This window comes from Platalea leucorodia (genome assembly GCF_965183815.1).
Source record: "Platalea leucorodia genome assembly, chromosome: 5".
NCBI classification, from domain to species: Eukaryota; Metazoa; Chordata; class Aves; order Pelecaniformes; family Threskiornithidae; genus Platalea; species Platalea leucorodia.
The window spans coordinates 54213831-54240183 of NC_138827.1; the positions used below are offsets into that span (position 1 = coordinate 54213831).

General features: G+C 39.0%; 1 protein-coding gene across 1 annotated transcript in view; it reads left to right on the forward strand.

Moving 5' to 3' along the window:
- HMCN1 (hemicentin 1) overlaps positions 1 to 26353 on the forward strand; it is a gene marked incomplete at its 5' end in the record, with an annotated part of 207571 nt that overhangs the window by 16146 nt on the left and 165072 nt on the right. Inside the window, 3 exons of the mRNA XM_082311735.1 lie at positions 17596 to 17666; positions 21815 to 21973; positions 22410 to 22532. Of these exons, the coding sequence (XP_082167861.1) occupies positions 17596 to 17666; positions 21815 to 21973; positions 22410 to 22532 (353 nt within the window). The remainder of the gene's footprint in view (positions 1 to 17595; positions 17667 to 21814; positions 21974 to 22409; positions 22533 to 26353) is intronic.

Here is a 26353-nt window from a genome sequence, read left to right on the forward strand (position 1 = left end):
TCTAGGTTATTCTGTTAGTTAAATTGGGTTTATTATTAAGGTTAGATGTTTGGATGGTTTTATCTGTGTTTATATAGTTTAGCTGGTACACTGGGGTCTTAGTCCACATAATCATACCAGAAATGAATCCATAATATTTGTATTAATGTCTTTACAGTTGGACTTCTACTGTTACAGTATCTCTACCTTCACGTGATGATAAATAATCCTGCCCAGAATATCCAGCTCTTACTCTAGGGATAAAGAAAGGATGGGAGATGGGAAACACCACCTCCTTCACAGTTTGGAGACCTTGGGCACAAACAAACTCTGTCTGTAGTTAAGCAAAACACTTAAGAATGTTTTTGTATAGATTCTGTTGATTTTGTTGATTTTTTTTTTTATAGATTTCTGTTGATTTTTCACATATGCTTAAGTGTTTTTCTGCGTGAGGCCCTAAAGATTTGCCTCGGGCAACAAAGAGAATCTTTGGCAGAACTAGTGATTTAAACCCGAGTGCTACAGTCTTAATCATTTGGATGCTATTTTGTACTGCAGAAACCTGAAGAAGAGCTTCACAGAGACTGAATCACTATTCATGTCTGTACCTGAATCTCTCCTAAATTCCATGTAGTGACAGTCTACATCATGACTATACCAGTGGGCAGTTTGTAAAAACAGATGGTTCCTTGATCCTGCACAAACAGACTGTTGTTTAAAGAGTTAGTCATGCACTTAGGGTCTTTGTTCCTTTTTCCTAGTGTTCAAGAAACTTAGCCTGACTATTAGCGTACGCAGAAATTTCGTGTTGGTTTGTGAATGCCATTAAGAACTGCATATTTTGTTGTGTTTTTGAGCCTTCTTTTGGATGCAGGAAATAAGGCATAAACGAGAAGCTCTGAGTAACAGTAGCACAGCCATCAGTTTGTATACTTGTGCTTTCTTCTTAGAAAAGACACTGCTCTGGGCTGGACAACTGCTCTTGTTTCTCAGGCAGTCAGTGGTGGAAGCCTCATGGCTGGAATGAGAAAGTTCTTAAGAATATCTTCAAAAGCAGAAAGGGGGTTGGCAGAGGCTGCCTTCTAAAGAGGAAGAGAAAGCTATTCCATTATCATGTGCTGTCCCGAGGCCTGAGACTTGCATGGAGCAGCGAAGTCCCACTGAAGGGGTGACATTCAGAAGTATGTTTTTTTTTTTTTTTTTCTTCAGATCTGGACCGCTTATGCTGTTTAAAAGCATCTGTCGTTAAGAATGTTCCTTTTCTAGGACTGCACTTCCTTGCTTTACAGCTAGGTTGTGCCTGGACAGTATAACTAGGAAACCAAAGCTCTCATCACTAGCAGGCCTTTTGTTGGCAAAGTATTTTTGGAAAAATGTGTAACTGGAGGTGAAACGGGCAGTTGAAGATTCAGTGTTGAGTCATTACATGGCTGGACTCCCAAGCCTTGCTGCCTGTGAAGGACATCAGGTATGAGATTGGCACTTGACTGTTACAGAGAGACCTTGCAGCAGGAGCACTAAGCAACCCACAGCAGAACAAAGACAGAATACAATCTATAAGGGCAAGATCAATCTATTTTAAGACTAGCTTCAGCTAGAAGAATATATTCTGAGAGATGTATAACTAGTGCTCTTGTTCTTTAAAGAAAGATGAGTGATGTGTTGTGTGACAATTTGGGCCGCTGAAGTTATTAATTCATACAGTCCATTGAAAATTATTTTTTTCTTTCTGTTTTTAATGGTGTAGAGTTTTTGGATGAGTTTTATTTTCTAGCACTACTGGAATGTTATCAAGCTCTCATAATTTTAAAAATTGTTCTGTATTCTACACGAAGCCATTTGGCTTTGCCCTGAAGAGGCTGAGGAGTGCTCACTTGCCAACTCCGAGAAGACAGTAGTAGTGAACTACTTGAGGGTGGACATTGCTGTAGTAATATCTAGAATAACTGCTGCTGTTTAGTAAATGAATGTCTTAAGATTTAATGATATTAGAAGACTAGATGTGTTGTGTCAGTCTGACAAAAGAATATGAGAGATGAAGCCCACGGAAAATGTGAAATAAACACTGAAATTATGCCCCTACCCATTCAATTATTTGCTAGGACAAATGGATGGGAGACTTTGATAACAGGGCACCTGAAAACACCATCAATTAAAAGCAAACTTCAGCTGATGTGGGTGTGCCTGTGAACCCCTTTATTTCTACTGAACAACAACGGAGAGTGACAAAAATCTCAGATTGCACTAAAAGCACACTTTCTGTGTTCACTGGTGGCATCCTCAACCACTGGTGGCTGCCAGCTGCAGCAATGAAGAAATTAGCACTCCCCTTTCACCTGTCTTGACTCTGGCAGGGGAGTGGTTACCATGTAAAATATCCCAGCATGAATTGTCAGAGTGTATTTGAAAGCACCTGCAGGTTCAGAGAGTGAGTATTTTTCAGGGCCTGCATTGCATCTGGAAGAAAATATGCTTTTTGACCTACATAAACACTACAAGTCAGGTTGTAGCATTGATTTTTGGAGCTTGATGGCTTCAAGGCCACAGATCCAAATTCTCCAAAGAAGAAAGCTTTGTGCTCTGTGCCATATAAACAGGCTGAACAATTTGTTGAAAACAATAATTGTGGTAAATACGTTTGTCATGGATGAGTGGTTAAGCTTCCATTTTTAAAATTTAATAATTCTTTAAGAGTAACTCTGGTAATTTAGTGATTGATTATTTTATTTCCATCTGAGAGTTCCGTGTTTTTCCAATAGTCAGCTGAGTATATCCTGGTCTTGTTGGACCAGGCCAGACAGAAGGTGAAACTGGGAAATACAGGGATCAAGACAAATAAGCTAACTTCTGTCTAAACATCAATAGTGGCATGATTTCAAACAAATTTTAAAAGATGAGCAAACAGAAAACAAGGTTTCTGCATAATGTGTTCCTGTTTAGCTGATTTACATTATCCTCATGTGAAATGAAAAAAACTATTTTCTGTAGTGTAAAAAAGTTAATGTTCTCATAATTTTCTTTTTTTTCCCCCTTCCTTCTCCCTCCCTCCTCACATCTGCTTTTTGAATTAGTTTGGAGCATGCTTGCATTTTTACACTAGTAAAACTTAGTGGAATTTTATAATCCACAGGTAATATTTACTGTTTCCCTCTCTTCCACAGCTTCCTAAAAACTATTAAACACTCAAACCTGCATCAAGAACAGAAATACTCTCATGACTTTTCCTTTTTCTTCTCCCAAAGCCATGAAACAGCTTTCCTATAGCCATTAACCTGTTCTGTTGACGCATCCCACTGCACATTTGGATACGCAATGTCATGTTCCCTGTGGTCAGTGCCAGGGCAACGAGCCCTTGCAACGGGGCGATAGAAATCTGCACAGAACGTGATTCTGCTCCTGCCGATGCTGCTAACTGCAGCCAATTGCACTGAACTGTGGTGTGTAGATAAGCGTGGGTAAATCTAGATGGATTAGTAGCTACCCAGTTAAGCTCTCATGTATCTTGCTGTAATGAGCTGCCTAGAGTTATTGCTTGCATGGAAGAGCTGGCAAAAAGGCAGTGTGTTTGTGAGCGAGCTGCCAGTGAAAAGAAACAAATGCCACTTCTGGGACTCACAGATGGCATCTCAGTATTACCGCAGGCCAAGTGGCAGGGCCAGGCCCTGTAACCTAGATGTATCTGTGTTATTTTTGTGAGCTGTGCTTTGTGGCCTTTCTTGTAAAACACTTGATGGCTTAATTCTGAGTTTATCCTGAGCCAAACCTGCAGATTTGGCTGCCTCCTTGAGTTGGTAGCTGCTTATACAGGGAGTGAAGACATTGCACCGTACTGCTACGAGTGGTTAGCAAAGGCTCTTGCTTTACCTGTTCAGAGGGTGGGAAGGGGTAACAGGTAAAGCTGAGAGTCTGTTTATTTTTCTGCAGTGGAGTCCAAACATTGATAGTCTATTCAACTTTAATCCATACAATTCTGAAATCCTTGTGTTTGTTTCTTTTCTGTGGAGACACCAGCAACATCCTTCAGCCTAGTAGGGCAGCATCGTGTATTTGAGAAACTTCTCATTCCCAAGAGATTTTTAGGTAGAGTCTGAAGGATGAGGAAGAAAGTGACTGATGAACTTTTAGGATGCTGACTCCCGAGTGGAGCTATTTCACACTGAGATGGCTCAATAGCTGCTGCCTCTAGTTCCCTGTGTGATTTGCTCTGCGTGCATAGCTGAGCTGTTGGTGATGAAACCCCAGAGCTGCTGTTTCACAGCTGGAAAAGCAAACGGCAGTTGGTGCTTTCTGAATGAGTGCATGACTCTCTTCCAGCTTTGGTTCTCTTCTAGTCTTTTCTCAGTTGATTTTTAAAATTATGTTGTTACATTATTGCTATTATTGCTATGTCATTATTATTATTGCTCTCTACAACTACCTGAAAGGAGGTTGTAGCGAGGTGGGGGTCGGTCTCTTCTCCCTAGTAACAAGTGATAGGACGAGAGGAACGGCCTCAAGCTGCGCCAGGGGAGGTTTAGGTCGGATATTAGGAAAAACTTCTTCACTGAGAGGGTGGTCAAGCATTGGAACAGGCTGCCCAGGGAAGTGGTTGAGTCTCCATCCCTGGAGGTATTTAAAGAACGGATAGATGTGGTGCTCGAGGACATGGTATAGATGGACTTGGCAGTGCTAGGTTAATGGTTGAACTCGATGATCTTAAGGGTCTTTTCCAACCTTAATGATTCTATGATTCTACGATATTATAAGGTGTTTTGCTGGCTGTCTGAGATCTCCATTTTATACACCAAATGACTGTCAGCTGAAATCATGCAGGCAAGAATTGGGCGATTGTTTACGTACCATGGAGCTTACATATGGTCAGTGGATTTGCAGATTCTCTTTCCAAAGTGAATAAGTAAACATGTCTGGCTTGCAGCCAAATCCTCGGCAGCACAGTCAGAATTGGAGACTTGGGTGTAACAGGATTTATTTAACAAATATTCTCAGAGATTAATTGCGTGACTACTGTGGGGGCAAGTTCTGGGTTTTGATTCTTCCCCCAGATTCAAAGAATAAAGTAAGTGCAATGCTACAGAGTGGGGAGAAGAACATTTTGTTACTTCCCATGACTCCCACCAGCGAAACTTATGGGGACTGCATTGTGCCAGTTAAGAGAGTTGATTATGTAGCTGGTCCTCCTCCGTATAGCCTGCACTGCTGCCATGGAGGCCTGTGTGTGCTGCTGTTCCAGAGTGAGAGCTGGGAAGAACCAGAAGCCACGCTGCAAGGTGTTTTCACTGGTTTGGACCACAGAAAGGAAGGAGACACGTAAGACCGTTGTCACCACCAAGCTATTCTGGCAGCCTTGGAGAAACTCCTCAGCCTGGCCGTGTGACTCCTTTCTCCTCTCCTTGGGGTTGTGGTGGCCATTCAAGTTTTTTCAAGGTCTTGGTTCCCTATAGTTCTGCCATAAGTTTATCCCTTACTGAATAATTTCTGCTGCTTAAAAATGTTTTTGTTGGTGCCTTTTAGAAAATTACACAATTACAAATGATACAGGCAAAAGTTAAGGGATGGGAGAGAGCTGCTTCCAGCTGACTCTCCAGTTACCAAAGTAAAGAGTGGTCTAATGAATGTATTGAGAGGCTTATCTGGCCATGAAAAACTTGCTATATCTTTCTTTTTAAATTGACATCCAAATCCAATCCATGGTTTTTTTTTTTTTTTTTTACAAATAGAACTAAAATGTTTCAGTATCTTCTTCTGCCCAGATTGGCTTTATCAGATAAGCAATTTTGCAGTCATGTTTTCTGCAGCTTTTTCCCATCACTTTCTTGTGCAATAGAATCCTACAACAGCCCAGGTTTGAAGGCACCTCGAAAGATCGTCTAGTCCAGCCTATCAAACAGAGCCTCACCAGGAGTAGGAAAAATGTCTGTTAAGTAGAAATAGAAAATGAACTATTTACAAAGTCTTTACTGTTAATGTTAAGAATAGATTGCTAAAAGGACCAAAAAATTCACTTTAAGCTGGTACACCAGTAGCTGACCTTTTTCTAGAATCTTTAAGTAGACACTTTAACATAACAAATTAATTGATGCTTTTTTATTCACAGCAGTACTTGAGGCAACATTGGACCATCGTTAGAGCCCTGGGGGTAATATTCACAACTGGATATTGTCAGAGTGAATAATCAGTATATACAGTGTTATCTGCCGTAAAATTCCATGTTCTGTCAGCTTCATATGGATTAGTTTTGCAAAGTGGACATTTATCTAGAATGATGCATGGGGATTTGAATTTGCAGTTATAATGGCTAAAAGCAAATGGTTTGGGTTTCTAATGGTTTTACACTGGTAATCCTTCAGCAATTAATTTTATAGTGTAATACTTAGAGGGGAGCTGGGGCCTGTTCTAATTGAAATCAATAAAGACCTCTGTTATTGACTTAAAAAGAAAGTAGATGCATTTTTAATACTAAAAAGGAAAAAAGAAAATTTTTGGTACAGAGTAAGCTCATATGCAGAATACTAGGAGTTTTGTACTTAATGTGACAACTTCTGTCCTAGCAGCTGGTCTCAGATTACTTTATTTTTGTTATGCTTGGAAATCTCCATTCTCAAAGGATGGCAACTTGATATATCATAAAGCATTTTATAGTATTGAAATGATGATGTTCATGCGCGTATAAGTATGTGCGTATACATGCACACACACAAGATGTTACCTCGTGGAAGCTTGTTTATATTCTAGAATTTTCTAAAAGAATTTTTTCTTCTTTGTGTTCTTTTGAGATACAGGTGGCTTGGTATGAAAAGTGAGGAAAATTTATTTAGTGGTGTTTTAATTATCCAAGTGTAGGTAGGTCTATGGCTAGAGTCTCATTATTATTGTTTCTCTTTGTTTAGGGCTAATTGACTAATTATGTGGTTTGCTGATAATTTTCAGAGCAAAATTTATTTAAATAACTTTAAGGATTGTGTCTGGCATCTGAAGGAATTTTAGGTCAGTCTTTACTTTTTTTGAGTTTCTCTTATCTGTCTAAGGAGGCAAAAACCCTAAAACGTATCACACTGCGTATGAGCTCTGTATCGAACAGTTGCACTGTTCTGTTTTGTCCCAGGTCATGTAACTCCCTCTTGTCAAAGAAACCCCAACAGACCCATTTAAATATGATACACCATATTCCATCTATGTGTGGTTTTTTTAATTATCTTTTACCACGTGAGAGCATTACAAGAACATGAGCGTGTTAAAGAACAGCATAGGACTAATATGATAACTTATTCCAGAAAGTCCTTGTTTCTGTGGTCTATTGACAGTTTTAAGCACCAACTGATTAGTGCTGTAGTCTCCATAAAGCTTATTAGGAGAATGGCTCCTTCAAGAAAACATTGACTCCTAGTTTATTAATAACTGGGTAGTAATTACACACCTTGAGTACTGTTCCTGACTTGGGATATCGCTATATGCTACATAGTGTGAATATAGCATATTTATTATCATCATGGACTGAGTTGTCCTGGTCTCAGGATGCTCAAGTTGCTGTTGGTAACTTTATTTGCTTATGTGGTCTGTTTTTATGTAGATGTGGGTGCTGAACGCATTAGTAATTTCATATCCTTCATGAAAGCAATGTGGCTGCGGTTTCAGCAGGAAAAGCGCCAGTTGCTTTTTCAGTTTTGATCAAGTCTCATGATCAAAAAGCTGACTTGGCTTAAGTAAGGTAGCTCTCTCCAAGGATCTTCCAAGTTTCTTTGAAGGAAGTAATCTGCAAATATAATCTTCCGAGCAGCAGAGGCTTTTAATTAGACTTTGTAATTGGATTCATCTATTCTGGAAAAATAAAAGAAGCTGTGATTGTTTGGTTGTTCTGTTTTGTTTTTTGCCAGCCGGCCTATGGACCCCTCTTATGGTGAGATACATTTGAGGACACGGTGGGAACCACAGTTCAGTGAAGAAAGAGAAGGAGCCTTATGGACGAGCTTGCAGTAACCTGCAGTGCCAAGAGGCTCCCGACGGTGGAGCTCAGCTATTCCCAGCTGGCAGCAGCGCAGCCAGTGGTGTGGGCAGCAGCTCAAAATGAATTGTTGCTAGATGTTGTAGTAAATATGTTCATTTTGTAATGCAATACCAAATATAAATTTTGAATTTAAAAACTGAGTTTTAAATTGTATTTGATTTGACTTCAACATGTCAAGGTTATTAATCACAAAACAGCACTGTAAAATTTGTAGTTATATTCATTCCTGCCCTATTCTTCAGCGTAAGTTCTTTATGCAGTGCTGTTGCAAGTGTTGAAAGGAGTATTGCCAAAATACACAGACCAAGAGATGAGACAGAAATAGACCTGGACTGAACTGGAGTTCAGTCTGGAGAAAGAATTTAAAGAGCATTATGAACTGGATTTTGCTCAGTTCAGATTGTTGTTAACAAGGGGAAATAAACAAAAACAGAAAGTAATCTGATGACCTTTTCAGATGTTCAGTGTGAACTAAGAGCGTGGGCCAGCTTCGGGAACTGATTGCTGCCCCCATGCTGTACAGTAAGGAAGCTGTCATTGTAGTTCTTATCAGCTGTTTAGTCTTTACTGTAGACTGAGGAAAGCAAGTTAGTCAGTCAAAGCTTGCGTGCTGTATAGTGTCAACAAATGCTTTTTGGGTTTTTTTGTGTGTCTGCTGGTGCTTTGTCTTGTTAGAAAAGAAAAGAAACAATATGAACTTCTGTGCTCTTGGCAGAACTGGATGGACAAGCATAAAACTGAAACCCTCTATGCACAGAAGAGATGCATAAGAGCATGGGCAGCAGTTCTGTATGTACTTAGTTCACTGGGATGGCTCAAGGCTTGAATGTGGGGGACCACCTAGTTGTAAGAGACTTGCATAATCTCCATGGCTCTTTCAGTCCTTTGGCCTCTCTTAGGGACTGTCAGCCAAGTTGCCAGCTGTGGCTGTGTTTTTTGTGATTTGGGCAAGCATCCATTGAGAGCTTGCTAGAGGCAGCCAAAGCCATTTCAGAAATGATGGCTGCTGGCCTCCTGATGAGAATAGACCTCCAGGGCTGTTCAAAGAACCAAGGGAAGGGAGGAGGAAGGTGGGTCTCCTGCAGATGCCAGGATTCTGTATGTCCGTGTGTCCCCAGAAAGGAAAAAAAACCTTATGTCATGTCAATCTTTTTACATCTGGGACATTTAATAGCCACTGGCATTACTTTTACATTTTAACCACATGGAGTCAAGTTTTCTGGTCTCTGTGTCTATTGCTGGTGCACAAATAAGAGGCAAAAACTTCTGACCTACTAGTGGAAGCAGAGGGGCTGTTCAAATAAATTATTTTCTCAGAACAGAAATCAGCCTGTAGACCTATTTAATTTGGGCTTGGTTTTTCTTATTTCCAGCCCAAGGGAGTAGATTTTCTATCAGTGGTTCCCCAGTGAGTGTGATGTGCCACCTGTGCTAGGGGCTTGAGAGGCTCTAAGGCTGTCTTGTGCATCATCCATTTAAGAGAGAATTTGTAGCAAACCTAGACTTATTTTAAAGGTCTCTGGGTAGAAGAGGTTACTCTGCGCATGCTGTGGCTTATGACTGTAGTTCTTGGAAGGAAGAGTGTGCTCGTTGTTACTGTACTAGGCAAATCAGCACCTGATTTTTATTATTTGTTATACTTGTGGTTAATAAGTTTTAGACCAACTGTATTTGAGGCCCATAAGCTAAACTTAGTGCTGGTTGCAGTAGACAAAAGATGATAATATTAGATTTTATCCACTCTAGGTCTCCAAGCTAGCTTTTCTTTACTTTTCTAAGAAATGTAAACATATATAATGCCCTTTCTTTGCCATTGTTATTTTCCTTTTAAAAAAAGAGACACAGGCCCATAAATGTTATAACAATGGGAAATAACAATAGAAATATGCTACTTACTGAGGCACGTTTTTAGTAAAAATTCTGTTAAGTTTCTGGCTTCTCAGTTTCATCAAGGCTTTGGCTACTGCCCTGAAATGATGGGTGAAGAATTTGATGTACAAGGGTGATGACCATTGCCATCCATGAGGATGGAGCTTCATAATGCTCCACTAATGCTATGTTAGGCACCTTAGCAGTGCTTTGCAGTTTGCATCGACTATTTGAATAGCCAACTAAAGACAAACTCCGTGTGCAGTCTGACTCCTTCCAGTCAGTTGTCTTCTTAAGCTGAAGTTTGCATATTAAAGTTAATAGTCATAAGTCATGCGGCTGAAAAAACTATTTAAAAAAAATAAAAGTGACTGCATTAAGGAAACATGTGAGCTTGCTGCGTGCGTTTGGCTTTTTTCTGTCTGGTTAAGAATCTGGTAAAAGTTGCTCACTGCAGATCTTGGCCTCTTTAAAAATTTAATTATACCCAGGTTAGAGTCTGAAAGCTAGAAGCAACTCAGTCATGAGGGAATATCATTTAGGAAGAAACTTTAAATAGCTTATTACATGTTCTAGTGCTAAGCATCTTGGCTTACTCCACTGCTCCCTGAGTCCATTGGGGAGGGTCTTTCCAGTGGGCTGTGCGTTAGCCTTGGGGGACTCGTGATTGTAGGCATTGCCAATGCTGCTTGTGCTTCTGGAAAAATTCAGCCAGGCGTTTATCCACACAGCTCCCATCATCTGTAATGTGAGTTGGGGATGTCCTTCGCTTCAGAGCATGAAGCAGAAGGCTATAAGTTTGGGGCTTTTTTTCCTAGGTGGTGGTTAGTAATACTCATCTAGCTCATTTTCAGAATCTACTGCTTGGGTTTAGTAGTCTACTACAGAAAATTGTAATCGGTTAGAAGTGGAGCAGCATTTTAATTGCAGTAATGGTTAAAACAATAATTCTTCTGATTCTGTCTGTCAGCTGTTTGAGGAATAAAAATGCTCACTATAATTTGAGATGGCAATTAGAAGTATTTTTCTCTTATTTAGTTGCACCTGTGATGTCATAATCTGGTATTGGAGAGGACAAGAGAGCACTGTGAAACATTTCTGATGGCAGCTCATGAGTGATCTGTAGTGGTGTGAAGTCCTGATGTATACGACCCAATTTGCTGTTAGGAAATCAAAGGTTTCCGCTTATGTGCCCTTAGGACAGACAACTGGCTGGAGGCTGGTTTAGAGTAACTATCATTATTCTTATTTTCCTAATCCTTGGCAGGTAGCTACTCCTAAAGGTCTTCAGAAGAATTATAAGCAGATTTTTACAATGAATTGGACACAGAGAAGGAAGCTTGAGAAGAGAGCATTAAATCAGATAAAGCTCAATGCTCAGCACTGTTAGTAAACAGCTGTTACAGAATAATTGTGCACCAATTTCTTTTGGCAGCAATCCTGGTGTAGGCATTTTAGCTGTCCCAGCTGATCATTCTCAGTCCTTTATCATCTCTTCGCTTCTGGTGGTAGAAGTACTTGAGAGTGTGTACAGGAAATGACTGGAAGACAGATCTGATACAAACATTTTATTTTTTTATATATCTAAATAAAATATGTGCGGGCAGGGGTGTGTATGTATATATGAAACCCATATTAGTCTTCTGATCTCAAAAACTGTCAAAAATGCCATAGCTGGGAAGCAGCACTCAGATGGAAAGACAAGATGAGAACTGCTTAAGCTGGCACTAATCATGAGATGAAAGTATGTAACCATGCCCAGCATGTGATTTTTGATTTTTCCCCGCCATCAGACATATATATCTCAAAAGGTAAGTCCTGACATATGTTAAAAATGTATGCTAGGGTGCCTCCACTGGGTTACCTAATTCCCATTTGCATCATCAAAAATCTTTCCTTCTTCCCCCCCAGTCTTGGCCCTTTGCCATACATGTATTTTCAGTGATGCCAGTAAATCAGAACCTCCCAAAATTGTGTGAAAATAAGACATTTATTTAACAGCCTGAAGATACGAATAACTCATTTGCATAGTGTGACCTGTAAATTCTTATTCATACTATTTCACTCGAATCATGATGCTTAATGTACAGTGAATGGTGAAAACAGTGATTTCTTTGTAAATGCAACTTTCTAATGAAGATGTAGTGATCTTATGCGACTCTGAAAATGATTTTTTTGTGGACCCATGCTGGAGCAGGGGAAGAGTGTGAGGAGTCCTCCCCCTGAGGAGGAAGGAGCGGCAGAAGCAACGTGTGATGAACTGACTGCAGCCCCTGTTCCCTGTCCCCCTGTGCTGCTGGGGAGAAGGAGGTAGAGAAATTGGGAGTGAAGTTAAGCCTGGGAAGAAGAGAGGGGTGGGAGAAAGGTGTTCTAAAATTTAGTTTGTATTTTCTCATTACCTCACTCTGATTGGATTGGTAATAAATTAAGCTAATTTCCTCAAGTTGAGTCTGTTTTGCCTGTGGTGGTAGTTGGTGAGTGATCTCTCCCTGTCCTTATCTTGACCCATGAGCCTTTCATTATATTTTCTCTCCCCTGTCCAGTCGTGGAGGGGGAGTGATAGAGCAGCTTTGGTGGGGCACCTGGTGTCCATCCAGGGTCAACCCACCACAATTTGTTATTAAAATATCAGGGTTTTGTTGCTGTTGTGTGGTTTGTGTTTTGTTCCCCCCCCCCCCATTTGTAGTGTACTAGTTCTGAAGTTTATTTGTTCTTCAGAAGTAGCCAAAGGTGTGGTGTTTATTTGGGGGGGTATGGTTTGGTTTGTTTTGTTTTTTAATCCTGGGTATAGTTTTGCATCAGGGAAATGTCCTTACTCTGAATTAGAAGAAGGAATTCTGTGGGTGAGAGCACTCCACAGGACTTAGCATCTCTGCCGAAATTCCTTCAGCTACCAAGTATCAATTAGAGCTTTTTTCTTTTCTTTTTTTTTCTTTTTTTTTTTTTTTTTCTTCCAGAACAAACAAATTTAGTGTTCTGAGTTGATGAGAGCTAGGGAAATGGCTTCCATATTCCTTTGCCAGATCTCCTAACACAATCAGCTGTCCAAAACAGATATTTGGTGCAGATGTCTTATGTGGTCAGGATTAAGGGAATGCCAAATTTGCAATAGCTCTCAGCAGCAATTATGTGTGATTGTGTGTCATTGGGTAATTTGTGGTTTTCCCAATGTGCTTGCTGTTCGGCTTGTATATAAACATGCAGCCATATGAGATGTGCAAGAAAGTAATGGAAAAACGTCAGCGCCTTTCAGAATGGCCAGTTTCTCAGGTTGCTAGGGACTTCTCTCCTTATTTACAAAGGAGATGATCCTTCCTTCCTGGAGCAACTTTGGTAAAAACCAAGCCTCTTAATCTCTGTCAAATGGGCTGGTACTCAATTTTATGTTGTCATATTTCTTTAATTGCTTGGGTACAAGCTCTAACACCATAGTGGGTACATCAAGTTTTCTGATTCAGTTTAGGAAGTCAAGGCTTTGTTCAGTAATGTGCAACGATTCCTTTAAAATGTTTCTTTTCCAATGTTATCAGTTTTATGTGTGTCTTGGATCACCAAGTCAGTTTGAAAGAACTGACATTTACATTGCACTTTAGAGATCAGAGTTTAGTTGCCGCCTAAGAAATACACGCTGTCTTGCTGTGTCTGTATTGGGTTTTTCACCTCTTGCACAGTCACTTCTAGAGGACCAGGGACAGCTTTGGAGTAGAATCACAGAATGGTTTGGGTTGGAAGGGACCTTTAATGGGTATCTAGCCCAACCCCCCCTGCAATAAGCAGGGACATCTTCAACTAGACCTGGTCGCTCAGAGTCCCATCCAGCCAGACCTTGAATGATTCCAGGGATGGGGCATCTACCACCATTCGGGGGAACCTATTCCAGTGTTTTACCGCCCTCAGAGACCTCTGTAACAAACTAGTCCCAAATATTTCAATATCAGTGCCTAAAAATGGATTCATAGTTCAGCATCAGAAAGGACATATTCTGTTAGAATATTTCATGTGTTGATCTTTGCCTAAAGAACTAATGAAGTTTAAAAAAAAATTTTTTTTTCTTCTGCTTTACTTGGCTTGTTTGCAGGATCTAGTTTCTGAGTAAATATTTTGTATTTAGAATGAGACATTTGTAACTATGCTTGATTTGAGGAATGCCTGACTTGTGTGCTTGGCTTCTGCATGCAGTTATTGAGACTTCGGGCAATTTTGGATGTGGATAAACGTGCAATTAGACCTGAGTTGACTGGCTATATGTGTACCATTAAAGATGCACAGAAGAGCAAAGTTGTGCCTTCACTGCTTATCTCAGACACCAAAACCTATTTTGAGTACTGAAACATTGGTCTCTTTCTTTTTAAAGTGTTTACTATTTTCTTTTAACTTGACTGTATGCTCTTTTTTGATGTCTTCCCTTAGTTTAATGCCACAAAGCTTTTCAGCTGTTTAGATGAAAGCTCTTATACAAGGTGGACTTTTACAGCGTGCTACTGTAAAACTGTTAAACCCTTTAAGTTCCTTCAGAAACTCTGCCTCAACTCATGCTTCACAGTTATCATCTTCAAAATGCTAAGAACAATTCTCCATCATGATCTATATAATTCTTTAACAGTGCTGTAGTGTAGCATTGCACAGGCACTGGTGTTTCACACCTGCCTCTGTGCATTCGTTCTACAGAGCCATGTCCAAATCGATGACTGCAACTTGATTTAGACTTTACAGTTTTTGAGGTTCTTACCATATCAGTAATCTAACCTTCTTTAAGAACTTTCTGTGGTGCTTTGTGAGAGAACTTGCTGTTCTTTCCCAAAGTCTTTTTTTGGAAATAGTTTCAAGCTGGCAAGTAAACTTAATGTACTTCTGGTAATGTCTTCTCACTTTTATCCATTCTGACTGTTTTGAAGGCCCGTGTTTACCTGCACTGATGAAATGGTGTTGCTTGGGTTGCACTTTGAGGTAGCAGAATGAGGACAAAAGAAAATGAACTTGGCGAAGGCTGTTTCAGCTTTTTTTGTAAGCAGGTCACATAGCTGGTGGCACGACAGCACGTGAAAGACAGTAGATGCTGGGTTTTTGGTACGAGTTGGTGAGCATTCAGATGCTCAGAATCAGTCAGATGCTAGAGAATCAGTCACATCACTGTGTAGACCTAGAATGGTGGGCTTGTAAGCTACATGTGAAGAGTACTGAATAACCTTCGTACAACTGAGAGAAGATCAGATCATGTGGATGGGGGAAGCAATGCCAGCCCAGAGTTGGGTGGTTATTGCCACTCCAGATGCCTTCTGTATCAGTAATCGATTAGTTTACTATTGGCAAACTGACTGTAGCTGTAGGTTTACATGAAGTACTAGCATCATTGCTTACAATTGGAAAGAAATATTCCTGATGTCCCTCAGATAAGAGGTGATGTAGAGAGACATGGCTGCTGTCTTATATTGGGAGTGTCTGTCATTCGTGTTGCCACTGTTTGTCCCTTAGAGGAGATCATTATTACTGAAGATGTGAATGATCCTATTCACTCCTTTCTGGGGACTTGCTTGACTTCAGGGGAAGCAGCTGAACTCTGGCCTTGGTTGCAGAATTGACTGGGGAGATCCGCCCTCTGCATGGCTCCTGTGAAGTTCTCTGTTCTGTCCTGACGGTAGATAACTCTACTTGATGCTGACTAGGCCATGCTCCCTTTCTAACCTCTAATCTAGGTGCCATTTCAAAGATCTGCTCTTTACTGAGCTCACACCAGAGGGCGGCCAGAGCCTTGGCGTGATCCTGCGGCATGCTGGCAAGGCCTTGGGCTTGGCATCTGCGTGCGCTGCTGGAGCGAGCCCTTGCTGCCTGCGGAGAAACAAGGCAAAATTCTCATCCCATCTAAACTGGATGTGCTGTTTTAGCTTAGCTGAAGTAATGTTGCTTTTCAGATCTTTATTTTACAGGGAAAGAAAGTCTTTCCAAAGGTTTTACTGCTCTAGAATTGAAAAATGTAATCCCTCAACTGTGGGGGAATAATGGAGCTAGTGGTTTTACTATATGTATAAAACCCATTCTATTATATGCTTTAGAACAATGATTGGCAGGGGATAGATTTGAAGCAAAACAGTTTGGAGGTAGCTTTATTATAGGCATTTGCTTGAAAGAATACCCAAAGGAGGCTGGTACCAGGTGGAGTGGTAAGAGCGGGAACATGGCAGGATGAAGTATGTAGAGGAACAGCGAGTCCTTATAATGGCTCTTTTGATGACAGTGTAGCGTTTTAGTAAATAACATTCACAAATAAATGGCACAAATCAAAGCCATACAAAAAAACTCCCCTTAAGACAGTTTAATGTTCTAGGAGAGGTTTTGTGTTATCTCTTGGGTGACTTTCAAACAAATTAAAACCTACGCTTAGCAAAAGGAACTCATAAATAGAGCCCCCCAAACAAATGCGTGTGTGATTATAGTAGACTTTAGTCGTGGCTGTTGTTGAAACACCAGTGAAATAAAACTTTGGACTGTTTAAAAAAGAAAAATGTCTAGATTATATGGAAGATAAGTACATACTAACTTTTACAGAGCTTGGAAAGCGCTATATGGTCTGTTGAGGCAGCACTTCCATGTAAGCTACAGCTGCATTAGGTTGGCACCACTGCAGTTTCATGCTTTTCTTTCACCCTGACTGCATAATTGTACCCCATTTTATATGCTGGTATTCAGGTGATCTCTTTGGGTGGTTTGGGGCACTGAACTAGCAGAAATCTATTAACTTTTTTCTTTTTGTGTCTGTCTATTTATTTATTTATTTTTGGCTTAGCACCCTGAACCAGTCTGCTGAGCTAGATGAATGCCATTACTGGCACAAGGACAGGGCAGGAATGCCTGCCCAAGACAGGGAAAGAATGAAGTGCACAAGTGCCAAGACAGATTAAGGTAAACTGTCAGGAAATCACAGCCATAGGAAAACAGCTGGTTAGAGTCACATTTGATACCAATTAGGAAGGCAATTGTTGAAGGGGCAGAGGGAGGCTTGTGGTACAGCTAGTGTGATTGGGAAACGCTCAAATATGTGCTGCTGTTACTCACACACACCAGTCCACAGCCTGGTAGACTTCAGTTTGATGTCCTGCTGTTTCTTAATACACAAAGACATGGCAAACACCACAGATGAAGTTGATTCTGCTTCAGTTCTTTCTGGCAAATGCTGCTAGATACGCTGAGGTTGGGTGTTGGGCTCACACCAGGCTTTTCCAGCTAGAGGGTACATATTTTTTCAGGCAAGAGATGTGGCTCTTTTTTTTTTTTTTTTTTTTTTTTTTTTTTTTTTTTTTTTAAATATCAGTCAGTGAAGCTTGTATGTGTATTCTGTTCAGAGAGGCCTCTCCTTCACATTTACCTATACAACCATTTCTGGGAAAATACATTATCTTTTGGTGCAGCCACACTTGTTTGGGGGATTTTTGTTCCCTTCTGATTACTGAGAGCAATTAAATGATTGGTCAAAACTAAATGTGAGAAACAACACAGAATGCCTTATGTGCCTATAAATGTTTAAGACACCTAGAAATTGGTAATACTGGAATGATATTAGAGTTACTAGATTTAGAATCATAAATTTCAGTGCTGGGTACATAATTCTCAATTATTCCTTTCTATTAAGTGCTTTTAATTTGTTTTTTACTACCAGATTTTTATGAATCTGAAACAGTTAGCTCTTCAATTGAAGTTGTCTTTTGATAACTTTGTGTTTTCCTCATACTTTCCAATTTTTTTCATCCTAGAAATTGGTCCAGTGACAATAACCACAGATCCCAAGAAATTTCAATTTGAACTCAGGGAACTTTATGTTCAGGTGAGTAACTTGTTCGTTCTCTGTGTGGTTGTAGCAAAGGCCCTGTTTCCTCCCTCTGATCTTTCCTCTCGTGTTGATGTTTCTGCTACAGTACTTCATCAGGATGTAGACCATCTATCTCTGTCATTTTACCTGCACAAACTGTTGTCTTCCTGTTCTCTGGACATCTTAATTTATGATTATGATTAATTACGTTGTCTTAGTTTACATCATTGTATGGGGACCCAGTTCAATGACAGAAGAAAGAATAGTTAGATAATGCTAACGTTTATTTTGCATCTTCATTAGTCCTGCCGCTTGTTCGCAGACGCTTTTATAAACTGTTTTACTGTGTTCTGGAACTTATTTCCATGAAACCCCTTCATTAGCTTTAACTGATTTAGGTACAAAAGGACTGTGAGACCCATCAAGTATTACTTAGGTAGTACCTTCCCTGCCATGTGTTCCTTAGCACCTACTGATTTAAAGGCATCAGGTTGACTCTATGCAAACCCTGTTGAATTCCTTCTGTAGCTGTGCTTAGGAGACAAGTGGCAGTTTTTGAACTAGCACACCAGTATGTCTCCCTTGGTGGACTTTCCCTGGGTGTGAATAAACTACAAATGACATCTGGATTGGGTGATGGAAAGAAAGGGAAGTATTGGAATGGAGTTACCCTTACTGAAAGAAAATATGATCCTATTGTCTTGTCTTTTAATCAAGCTAATTGCTTCTGACCTGTGGAGAACCTTGCTGGAGTCAGTAGTGCCAGACAGACCCTCCCTTAGAAACTGGCACATGGTGTAATCCCTGTAATAAAAGATTGTTTGAAAGCCAATAGCACTAGTTTGGGAAGAATCAGTAGTTTAAAAGTTGGCAGAAAGATTGAAATTCAGAGAAAACAATAGTAAATCTTCAAGGAGGCAGAAAATGCCAGCCATTATGCTTTTCTCCTTCATAGGGAAATTTAAACTTTAAAAATCCTTCCAGTCTTTACTTTTTGGTTTTTTTAAATAGCTATACTGGAAAATAATTGCAGCTATTTTTAAAAAGTATATGATTTAGATGAAGCTTTTGGGAATGTAAAACTCTTCATTTACAAGCAAATTGTTTAAAAGTTTCTGTCTAATGAATTTAAGATTTCTTTCCTTAATCCTGATTGATTGCATATTTTGTAATTACTTTCAAGATGTCCTTATTCAGCTAAATTATGACTTTTACTGACTTGCTTTCATTCATTATATTGGTGAAGGGCCAAAAAATAAATTAAAGTGATTAGAGTAGGACTGATAGGGCATCTTGAAGTGGTTCTCACAGAAAATGTGATCAATTCCTACATGTTTGTTATTAGTATTTTTCCTAGAAAGGCAGTTAAAATATGCAAGAATGAATATTGTGGAGGTAGGGGAAATTTTAAGGTAGGTTCATTTTGAAAAAGGGTGTAGCGCAAATATTCTCATTAACGCACAAAGCTAAAATTAAGGCGAAGATAAATTATTTTAAGGACTCTTATGTGTAACACGTATTAGATCAAAATATGCTCTCCAGGAATACTGCAAAACTTGTTCTCCCTGGACATCAGGGTAAGCCCAGCTCTTGTTTTCCAAAAAATTCCATCTGGTCCTAGAACGATTGGAGGGTCTGTACATGACATTAGAAATAGGCTTTTGACTGGCATTTGACATCAGGTAAAAATTGGTCTGTATACATTTCACTGAAGAAACTAGGACCTGTTCCTTATACACTCAAAGTGATAAAGGAAGTATTCCTTTGACATCTCATAAGTTTATCCTATTTTGCCTGTGTTTCATCTGTAATTAACTGTGAATCATTCTTCTGGACAGCATGACAATAACTTGTACGTGGGCAGCTGTGGATTCTTAGTGTCTTTTTTTTTTAAGCGTTAACCAGATTTTTTGTGTATTCTCATATTAAATACAGTTTTCACAATGGATACGTATTTGCGTAAGCAATATACTTAAAAGATTTTCATATAGACAAGATTTAAAGTATATTCACATAGTTTGAGTGTTAAATGATCCTATGATACAGATGCCGATACACTTGCATCAAGTTATGAAAAGGCCTTATTTGAGTATTTCTCAGTGTAAAAATGACAACTTAATGAAAATAGTCTTCTGTAAGAGTTGTTGATAACACTTTTGAAAAAATCAGATACTAAATTTATGCTTTTGTAAGTGGATACAATACCACTTAAGTAAATAGTTATATAGATACTAATTTTAGACATAAGAAATGTGAATAGTACAGATGAGCTGAGCCAACAACCTAAATTTCTGTATGCCTGTCCAAACTGAATGGAAAATAAGACTTGCTGAGCCTTACTCATCGCTGTCTTTCCAGAACACTTCCCAAGGTAATTGTAACCATACTTAATTGCAATTTGGAGAGAAAGACAGGAAACATTTAAAGTAAAATTTTCTTTTTTTTCTTTATTAATAAAGCTAATACTTTTTTGTTTTGTAGTTCTACCTAACTGCCTTTTGAGAGTACTCCTCTTCTACATTATGAAAATAAATAAATTCATGCTTGTTCTCAGAATAACCATTAAGCTCAGCAGTGGTTTTCCTATTATATGTAGAAAATTGATGCTGCTATATAGAATATTACATGAGACAATAATCTAGCAGACTTGAAGTGGGAATAGAGATTTCCTTATTCTAAGTAGGTGCCTGTAGAAATTACCTATTGTTTTGTCTTGGCCTACAAATTAAAGCTTTATGTGGAAGAGTCTTTTGCTGAAGGTGACATTCATTTTGCAAGACCAGGAAAGAAATAACTTGTATATACTGATCTGTCCCATAGGACAGATCAGAACTTGATCTGGGCAATGCTTAAGTGTATTGAAAAAGTTTTTGGAGAAGTCTCTCTTGAATTTCAGGCAGTTTGGAGTCTACCACTTGCTTTTCCCATAAAAGAAAGACTACATTTACAAAGGACTGACTTACAGACAGAAAAATGGCAAAGTACCTATTCTTTAACATAGATGGGAAGTTTATTGATATTCTTCCTTTGAAATGGGATTAAAGATACTGATAGATTAAAAATTGATACTGACATGAACATTTCATTGAGGACAGATGGAATTCTTAAGGACTGGGGGACTGGGGGAGACAAGGGTTTTTCTGGTTTATGTGTCTGTGTGAATGTTTAACCTCAAAACATAATTTCTGATGGCATCTCAAGAATTAAAAATAGATGCAACAATTGCATTATCTTTTTTTTTCTTCTTCCTTCCCAGCATGTGGAGATTTGTATATGAATATGTGTGAAGGCATGTTGATTGTAGAAATAAAAGAAATAAGTTTTATATTTAATCTTGAAAGTGCAGAGAACTGTTGCTGTTTACAGAGACAGGTTTTACAGTTTGTATTCAGCTCTTTGGAAAGTTCTGTCTTCAATATGCCAAGTTAATTTTTATCTAAGTTAAAGTGAACTTTTATTTAAACAGTATTTCCTCTAATTCTTAATTTAGGAAGAGAAGCTCATCCTTTCATATAAAGTTAATAAAGTCATAGTTGGAAGCATTTTGATTAAACACATGGTCTGAAAAATCTCCAGCTACACAGCTGTCTACTTAGCAGCACAGGTCACTGGGAGCACATCACCTGTGCCCCCTCTGCTGAGCTCCCTGCACTGGCTGCCCCGCGGTGTGAAGTCTAGGTCAAGTTCTTGCTGTTCTGGTATCTGGAGGTCCTCCTGGAGGTCAGCACTGCTTGGCTGAGATCATTTCCCATCTGCGTCTATGAGCATGACCTCCCATGACTGCTGGATACTACCAGAGCAATTAAATTGTCAGCCAGTAAGGGAGCGTGTGAGTATAGGAAATGGAGCTGTCACAAGAGCTGGAGCTAAACACAACATGGTGCTCCCAGAAAAGATAAGAGTGACCATGACACCAACAGTTTTTGGACTAACCACAGCCCTTCCTTTGGCTTCATTTTCCCTAAGGAATTGTTACAGTTACTGCTTGTGAGTGTGATTCTGTGACAGCACTCTGCAGAAACCATACAATGCTTAGGCTAAAAAAAAGTGAATAATATATTAGAAGCTGAGAAAGTATCTGTCTTGAATGTCCCAAAAGAATGTTATTTGATATGTTCTTTTTCCTTAGAAAAATGCTTTGTTTTTCTTCTAATTGTGAACAGGGTGGTGGAGACTGTCCAGAGATGAGCATTGGGGCAATAAAGATCGCTTTAGAGATTTCTCTTCCTGGTTCTTTCATCTATGTATTTACTGATGCACGATCCAAAGATTATAGACTTACCCATGAAGTACTTCAACTCATTCAACAGAAACAATCACAGGTACAGAGGGGATTTACATTCTGAGCTGGTTTATGTATTTGATGCCCTGTTTTCTCAATATTGAAGGGTAAGATTCTTCGATGTTTTGAATTAAATACTGCAAGTGAACTTTCTGCCAGTATATGTGTTCTTGGTCAGCTTACCAGTTATGTAGATGTTTTTATATTGTTCTGAAATCAGTATTCTGTGAAGTAGAAGTGCTGATAGATGAGTATCACTTCTAAAGTGATTCTTTTCTGTTCCTTTTCTTCTTCATTTACTTTTTCCATCAGTAATGAGTGCAATATGGCTGCCCTTCGTGCAAAGTAATATGAACCCATGCCACGTGATGCATTTCTTTTGTTGTCATGCCTTAATGCTGTCTTTGCAATGTTTTCCTAAAGTTTGCACCATGTGCCAAATGATTTTTTTTTTTTTTTTTTTTTTTAAAATACAGGTAGTGTTTGTACTGACTGGAGACTGTGATGACAGGGATCATATTGGTTACAAGGTCTATGAAGAAATTGCCTCAACGAGTTCTGGTCAAGTTTTTCACTTGGACAAGAAACAAGTTAATGAGGTAACTTTGCTCGAATTCTGCAATATATAGGGGAAACAACAAGGCAGGGACTTATACTCTAAATCTTTAAATGACCTGATTGTGGGTTAGGGAGGATTATGTTCTGCTGTTGGTATGTGGGGTCTGTTCCACCTTTCCCTTCCTTCTTTTTCTATCTGCTGTATCAGGATGCAATTCTGCAACTTTTATTTATGTTGGGGAAGTGTGAACTGCCATATCTAAACAGAACCTCACCAGCTTCCCTCTACCTGTGCCAGAAGGCTTCCAGGAGGAGAGCCTTTAAACTAAGGAGCCGTTCTGTGCTCGAGTAGCCCACTGGCTTTACTACTCTGAATGAGAGTGCAGTATCAGCTTTAAATGAGCATTTTGTTAGTAAGCAAAGGATTGCTAATAAGCCTGGACAAAAATGTTCCTCACATTATGGACAAATAGGCCTGAGCTAGCAGGTTTCCATTGTTCACAAAGTAACTGTGATAAGTTTTTAATTGAGGTTATTGTTTCAATACTTTTGACAGCTCTGCTGACTTGCCAGTAATTGTGATTGCTGACCCACAGCCTTGAATGACTATTTTCTTTGAAAACTCCAGTGAGTCTTAGGCAGAAATGAAATTTCAATAGTACATGAGAAAATAATTTGGAGAGAGATGAAATCACATGTTAGTTATCTGGGGAGCTGGAATTGTTTATAAATGTTGTAAACATTTTCCTTTCACTTCCTGGTATAGGCGATAACTAGATGAGGTTTTTTAACAAAAATTTATTTCAGTTTGTTCCTTTTTCTTTCTTTCCTAGAATTTGGACAATGACAAGTGTTGGACATACATTGTAGTTTTTCTACTGTTGTTGCCTAGAAAAATTGAAGTTCTTATCAGGGATGTTGTAAGGTATTGGCAATGATGTGATCAAAAGGAGGAACTTCGCAGAGGATTTATCCTTCAAAAGTTAGATAGGTTAAAAGTCAGAGGAAAAGAAATTAGCTGTTGGGACCGTGCAGTTCCTGACTTGCATTTTGCAATTATTTGTGTATGAAGGGTAAAACTTCTCTCTGTGAGACTCAGTGAAATCCCATTATACAGAAGGAATCATGATACCGCCAATGGGAAATGGTCTTTGCCAGGACTGAAGTTTTAGGATAAAGTTTTTGTTTGATTGTTTTGTTTTTTTCTGGTTTTGGGAGGTAGAAGTGAGCAGAAAGAGCAACTCGTAGCTGTCAGGCAACACTGTGTTCTTAAGTGGAGCTGGCATGCACTATTCTGTCGGCTGTCTGCCTCTGCTTTCTGAACTTCTTGGCACTTTCCCATTTCTAGGAATACCAGCTTCTGCTTGAATGGCTAGTCTGTCTTTGATTTTGAGTAAGGTTTTAAGCACGGGGTTTCAGTAGCCACTTTTGCCTCCTTCCTGCTTCGTCTTGGCATTTCCTTTGAGCAAATAATGGGCTTCTCATCTGTGAGCTAGATGGCCCATGGCCTGCACAAGAGCCAGAGACTGATATCAAAAAGTGATGATATCAGTAGGTGCTATTCTAGCCAGGGTTTTTTTTGGGGGGGAGGGAAGAGTACGCTGCTTTATGTAATTGCATCTCCTTTCAGTGGCCATAGGCTGTAAGAGATCGTCTAGGTGAAAAAAAAAAAAATAGTCCTCTACATCACTTTCAGAAGTCTTCCACAATAACTGCTGAACAATTTGTATTAAAACCAAAAGACTTCGAAATAATTTTAGTGATCATTGACCTTACATAAAGCTGTGTCTGGGCTAACGTACTGTGAAAATGAGTTTACCAAAATACTGTCATCCCAGATAAAATCTTCACTGCAGACTTCAGTTCTGGATCAGAAATCCTGTTTTCAAGGAGCATATCCACCAATGGGTGGATGCAAATGAACAGGAGATGTAGTAGTAGTCTGCATCAGCTGTTTATGCTATATCCTTCAGGCAAGATTCAACAGAAATAAAACTTGTCCTCCTTTCTATCTGAGTAGTCAATGGTGTGTAAAGAATGAAGTTTATAAATGCTAAAACATACTCACTATTTTGGGCCTAGAGACAGCTAATGCTGAATTGTAAATTAGGAAAGAGCTACGAAGTCACTGACTGTGAATATTCTGCCAAGCCAATGTCTTGTTTTGTCAAAACATTTTTGATTGTTCTATCCCCCCAAAACCCAAACAAAGCTATTTTTAGCGTATAAAGTTTCAAACCATTACTGTCATCCTTGCCCTTTGTGTGTTAAGTGGAGAATGAAGCAATATTATAAGCTAGCTACAAGGAAACACAACAAAACAATACTTGATGCTTATCCAATGCTTGTGTTATCGAGAAGACTAAGAAAACTTATTGCCTTTTTTCACTTCTGAAAAAGAAGTTATGATCTCAAATACTACAATTAACTTGGTCAAAATTAGTGTCAATTGGCAAAGTTGTGTTGCATTCAGTCCGGAAAGCGTGAAAAATATAAGTATCTCCACTTATTTGCTGAATGAAGCTCTTCTAACAGAATGAGAGGAAGGTCATATTTTGACAAATTTGCCATAGTTTCTGTGCATTAGATTAATAAGAGTAGTTTTAAAGTCCAAAGCACAAGTTTTGTTTTTAGTCTCTAAAATTCTTCTAGCTTTTTCCTTAATTTGGGGTATCAGGTGTACCATCATCTCCAGAGGTAACTCGGTACTCAAAAACCATGACAGGTTTATAATAGTAAGACACCAAATATGTTTTCATCATATTTGGTAAAATTTGAATTATCTGATTACAGGTCTGTAAGGGAGGAAAAGTATTTCATGATCAGAGTCCTTAAAAAGGAAAGGATTACTATTCAAATTTTGGTTTTGAAGTTCTACTTCTCTTAACAACTTGTGAATACTACTGTACGTAACTACAAATTAATTAAGTAGTCTTCAGTTTGAAATTTTTCAGACTGGTCTCTAGTTTTAAGATTTTTATCCTACTGAGTCAGTTCTAAAGTGAATGTCCTTCTGTCCGAAAGAATGGTAGCATTCTCATTTTGTCTCCAATGTTTTGGAAAGGTTATTATGCTTGTTTTATCAAACCATTTAAGTCCTGATCTTGAAAGATGTTTCTTTAGGGTGAGATTTCCTTGGCTGCAGTGAGGTTCTGTGGCTGCTTTTGTAGGCTCAGGGCTTAATTTGCAATAATTGCTCGAAATTAAAATGCATTGAGCATACTCATCAAACGTGGGTTAAATTCTTCTGTTAAGTACAGATTCTGTATTTTCATAACTGTATCCAATTTTATTCATATCTTTCCAGAAGCTACTAATTTAGACTTGAACTGAAGTTATGTTACACCACACTTACTCACCTCTTAATGGAGTACTGTAAGGAAATTCCTATAAATTATTCTGGTGCCCAAAGGCTTGTACTGATGCCAGAACTGGTATTAAGATGAACAGTGATGATCAGCAGAGTATGAATTTGGTACAGCTTAAAAATGGTGGAGATTGATTAGTCATTGGTGGTTCAGATCACGCCTCCAGGTCATTTTGATTGTTTGTGGTAAAAATGAGTCATTACTGTGTCTGATGAATTGGACTGATTGCTATGGCTAAAGCTGGAAGTTCACAAGAACTGAGCTAGTGAGTAGTAGTTTTCCATTTCTTTTAGTATTGAAATACTTACTTGATTTTTCTAATTCTAACCTTCCTGTAAGAAGGGAAAATTTTCCCTAGGCTGCTTAAAAATACAGCTTTCTTACTGATTTTTAAAATAAGTAGAAATGGATGTTCCATATAGAGTTCCATATACAGACCATTGATGGGAGGAGAAATGAGAATGACTGTGAAGGAGACCGGAGACATGGTGTTG